At 36.8% G+C, this 4,998-nt stretch overlaps 1 protein-coding gene across 1 annotated transcript in view; it reads left to right on the plus strand.

Annotated features, from left to right (window-relative positions):
* The window catches only part of SNX6 (sorting nexin 6), a 58,345-nt gene that overhangs the window by 15,797 nt on the left and 37,550 nt on the right, over positions 1-4,998 (plus strand). Inside the window, exon 6 of the mRNA XM_004376522.3 lies at positions 1,499-1,622. Within this exon, the coding sequence (XP_004376579.1) occupies positions 1,499-1,622 (124 nt within the window). The remainder of the gene's footprint in view (positions 1-1,498; positions 1,623-4,998) is intronic.

The following is a 4,998-nucleotide window of genomic DNA, read 5'->3' on the forward strand; positions in this document are numbered from 1 at the left end:
GTGTGTGTGTCTGTCTGTCTGTCTGTCTGTCTGTCTGTCTGTGTGTGTCTGTGTGTCTGTGTGTAAGTTTCCCCCTCCTTTTTTCTTTGCCTCTGGCTTCCGGACAGACGGGGGAAAAAAATAGAAACAAAATGACTAGATTTAAAAATGTTTTCCATTAAATGATTCTTAGTTTTATATGTACTAGGAGTGTATTAAATCCTTAAAAAAAAATTGAGATAATTTTGATTTCATTTTTAGAGTACTTGCTGAAAATACAGAATCTCCCCGTTATTAAACATTGGAAGTAATTTTGGATTTGCTGTATGTTTCTCCGTATTTTGAGAGTTGTACAAGGAACTAATTTTCCTTGATTAGCATCATCTCCATTGCTCTCTTTCTGGTCATTTTTCCCTTTCATGCATTTCCTTTTCTCCTCTTCCACTTAGTTTCAGTTTTCAAGTGTATATTCACACTGCTACTAGATTCCTTTTCAGAATGCTAGACTTTCTTGGAAAGATAAATTAGCAAAGTAGATCTTCTTTGTCAAAGTCTAAGGTGACAGATATTTTAAGAATTCTGTCAGTTCCGAGTGCAAGCAGTAGTCTGATAGCAGACAGATGTATGCTTATAGTTTATAAGACTGAAACTGGAAATTAGCAGAGCACATTAATATAGAAGAATCTGTGATTTTCCAGTGGCCCTGATCATGATTCTTTTGTGGTCTGGTTAGGGGTTGGATAACAGAGAACCTTTGGTTTATTCTACTGCTACCTCCATCCTCTGCATCCTTCTTTTTTGTCTTCACTGAATGACTACCCTCACAGAGATCAAACTTCTCCCAACATTGGTCCTGCTGGTTTGCTGGTATGTAAAACTTATCCTCCTTGCACGTAGTTGAAGAAAGAGTATTGGGCCTTTTCCTTGAGTGTTTTTTTTTCAAACTGACATGTATTACTATATAATCACGATTCATTGATGATATCAGAATATTCTAAATGCAAGTCTTCAACGTAATGGCAAAAATCAAACTCTGCAAGGTGTGTTTCTTTCTCGTGTGTTTGGGTCATTAGGTGAAAATATAATTAATTTTGGAAATACGATTCCTGTGGTTTTGGTTTTGATATTTTTTGTGCTAAAGAATTTAAAAGCAGTAACTATCTAGAAATTTGGTCATTAAGGTTGTATCAAATAGTTTGTAGTGTACTTCTCTGGAACTGAAAACAAACATTGCTATAGTTACCTTTAACATCAACTTGCGTAGGAAGAAAGGTTGCTAAAACTTCAAAATTATTAACACTGAAATGTAATAAATACTATTAACTAGCATGAAATCTTTTCCAGAGCTGGGTTTTATATATTTCATTAACAGTTAAACTAAAACCTTTGTTTACATGAATTGTATCTTTATATTTCTAATTTTGCATTTGGAATAATAGAGAGTTTACTGAAAAATAATTTACACATAATTTTCTAGTTGATGGTGGTTTTTACCTTTAATTTTCTGTATTATTTCTAGTGAATATTTGGCAATATTCAAGAAGACAGTTGCAATGCATGAAGTGTTCCTATGTCGTGTGGCAGCACATCCTATTTTGAGAAAAGATTTAAATTTCCATGTCTTCTTGGAATATAATCAAGATGTGAGTATTGAATTGATTAAAGCAGTAATTAGTGCTTATTTTTAGAAAGTTGTTGAAAAAGTCAGGAAGTAGTTGGGAAAGGTTTAAGGCCTTTCTTAGAATGCTCTATTATTTTTCAAGACAGTTTAAAGTGACACTTTTTCAATAGTAATGCAGTAGTTCAGTAGAACGTGAGTACATCAATTGAATAAATGATGTTGTATCATGTTACTACATGGGGCATTGTTTTTCATCCTGAATTGTGAACTTCTTAAGAAATAGGGTTAGCAGAATTGATTGATGTTTCTTAAATTTGAGTTGGAGTCTTCTGAAGCTTTGTGGAGAATTCCAGGAGTTAAAGAATTCCAGATTACTTTTGGGCAAATCATTGACACTTGATGAGTTTAACTGACCATCTTCAGTTCTGATCACTCCTAATTTCCCTCCCTCCCTCCCTGCCTGACAAATCTGTTACAGTGCAAAAAGAAAGATTGATTGAGGTAGTTGAGTTTTAAAGATTTCTTCATTAATAGTACTAGCAAGACTTTTTTTTGGTATATGGGTGATACAGATTTTGGGACTTATACTTGAGTGACAAGAGTAACTCAGTTTTAGAGGTTTGCTTATAAATTAACATTAAGATCAAAGAATTTTGTATATATGAATTTTTCTTTGTGATTTGGTTCTAGTAGATATCACAATAAAATATCCTAAATCTAACAATAGAGAAAATTAATTGTTTAAAAAGTATATGAAGCAACTCAGCATTAAAAAAATATAGCACCTTAAGCATGGAAATGTATACGTATATAAGTATAAGTGTGATTTGTGGCAGTGGCGTGTGGTGGTTTATAACTGGGAATTGTAAACAATGCTGGCTGTATTATGAATTGTAAGCAGCTGAAAAATAATTCATGAGTAGGCTGCTAAAGAACACATGGAAAGAATCGCCACTTAGCTACTTTTTTATATTTATGAATAAGTTTTTTGCTAGGCTTTATTTACCGCCTGGGTTAAACCCTTAGTAATAATTTGGTAGAGCAGTGTAGGTGTGAAGTGAGTCATGGTAATATCAGTGTAGGACTGCTCCAACTACAGTAACTCCCTTCTCCAAGTACTCTGTCCATTGCTACAGCACTTGTATTCTCTGAAATTATACGTTTTTTGTTTTTTTTTAAATTTTATTGTTGTACTTTAAGTGAAAGTTTACAATTCAAGTTAGTCTCGCATATAAAAATTTATACATATATTGTTATGTGACCCTGATTGCTCTCCCTACACTGTGACAGCACACGCCTCCTTTCCACCCCTGAGTTCCCATGTCCATTCAGTCTGCTCCTGACCCTCTCTGCCTTCTCATCTCATCTCTGGACAAGAGCTGCCCATTTAGTCTCATGTATCTACTTAAGCTAAGAAGCACACTCTTCATGAGTATCATTTTATATCCCACAGTCCAGTCTAGTTTTTGTCTGAAGAGTTGGCTTCGGGAATGGTTTTAGTTCTGGGTTGATAGAGAGTCCAGGGGCTGTGCTTTCCAGGGTTCTTCCAGTCTCAGTCAGACCGTTAAGTCTCGTCTTTTTATTAGAATGTGAGTTCTGCACCACACTTTTCTCCTGCTCCATCAAGGACTCTCTGTTGTGTTCCCTGTCAGGGCAGTCATTGGTGGTAGCCGGGCACCATCTAGTTCTTCTGGTCTCAGGCTGATGCAGTCACTGGTTTTTGTGGCCCCTTTTGTCTCTTGGGCTAATACTTTCCTAGTGACTTTGGTGTTCTTCATTATCCTTTACTCCAGGTGAGTTGGGACCAGTTGATGCATCTTAGATGGCCACTCGCTAGCTTTTAAGACCCCAGATGCCACTCACCAAAGTAGGATGTAGAACATTTTCTTAATAAGCTTTGCTATGCCAGTTGACCTAGATGTCCCCTGAAAGCATGGTCCCCAGAGCCCCGCCCCTGCTACTCCATCCCTCTTAAGTGTTTGGTTGTATTCAGGAAACTTCTTAGCTTTTGGTTTAGTCCAGTTATGCTGACTTCCCTTGCAGAGAGTGAGTGTTGTCCTTCCCTTCACCTAAGATAATTCTTGTCTACTGTCTAGTTAATAACCCTCCCCCACCCTCGTAACCATCAAAGAATGTTTTCTTCTGTGTTTAAACCTTTTCTTGAGTTCTTATAATAGTGGTCTTACATAATATTTGTCCTTTTGTGACTGACTGATTTCACTCAGCATAATGCCTTCCAGATTCCTCCATGTTACGTTTTCACGGCTTCATTGTTGTTCTTTATCGTTGCATAGTATTCCATTGTGTTGGATACACCATAATTCGTTTATCCATTCATCCGTTGATGGGCATCTAGGTTGTTTCCATCTTTTTGCTGTCGTGAACAGTGCTGCAACGCACATGGGTGTGCATATATCTATTCGTGTGATGCCTCTTATTTCTCTAGTATATATTCTAAGGAGGGGATTTCCGGATCGTATGGTACTTCTATTTCTAGCTTTCTGAGGAAGCACCAAATCGTTTTCCAAAGTGGTTGTACCATTTTACATTCCCACCAACAGTATATAAGTGTTCTAGTCTCTCCACAACCTCTCCAGCATTTATTGTTTTGTGTTTTTTGGATTAATGCTTGCCTTGTTGGGGTGAGATGGTATCTCTTATAGTTTTGATTTGCATTTCTCTAATGGCTAATGATTGTGAGCATTTCTTGATGTGTCTGTTAGCCACCTGTATGTCTTCTTTGGCAAAGTGCCTGTTTATATCTTTTGCCCATTTTCTGGGTTGTTTGTCTTTCTGTTGTTGAGGTTTTGCAGTATCTTGTAGATTTTAAAGATAAGACGCCAAAAATTTTTCCCAGTCTGTAGGTTGTCTCTTTACTCTTGGTAAAGCCTTTTGATGAGCATAAGTGTTTGATTTTTAGGAGCTCCCAGTTATCTAGTTTCTCTTCTGGTGTTTGTGTATTGTTACTTATGGTTTGTATTTCGTTTATGCCATGTATAAAGGTTCCTAGTGTTGTCCCTATTTTTTTATTCCATGATATTTGTCGTTTCGATTTTGTATTGAGGTCTTTGATCCATTTTGAGTTGGTTTTTGGGCATGGTGTGAGGTATGGGTCTTTTCAGTTTTTTGCAGATGGTTATCCAGGTATGCCAGTACCATATGTTAAAGAGACTGTCTTTTCCCCCAGTTAATGGACTTTGGGCCTTTGTCAAATATCAGCTGCTCATAGGTGGATGAATTTATGTCTGGATTCTCAATTCTGTTCCATTGGTCTATGTATCTGTTTTTGTGCCAGTACCAGCCTGTTCTGAGTACCATGGCGGTATAATAGGTTCTAAAATCAGGTAGTGTGAGGCCTCCCACTTTGTTCTTCTTCTTCAGTAATGCTTTATTTATCC

This window comes from Trichechus manatus, unplaced genomic scaffold (assembly GCF_000243295.1).
Source record: "Trichechus manatus latirostris isolate Lorelei unplaced genomic scaffold, TriManLat1.0 scaffold00043, whole genome shotgun sequence".
Classification (NCBI taxonomy): Eukaryota; Metazoa; Chordata; class Mammalia; order Sirenia; family Trichechidae; genus Trichechus; species Trichechus manatus.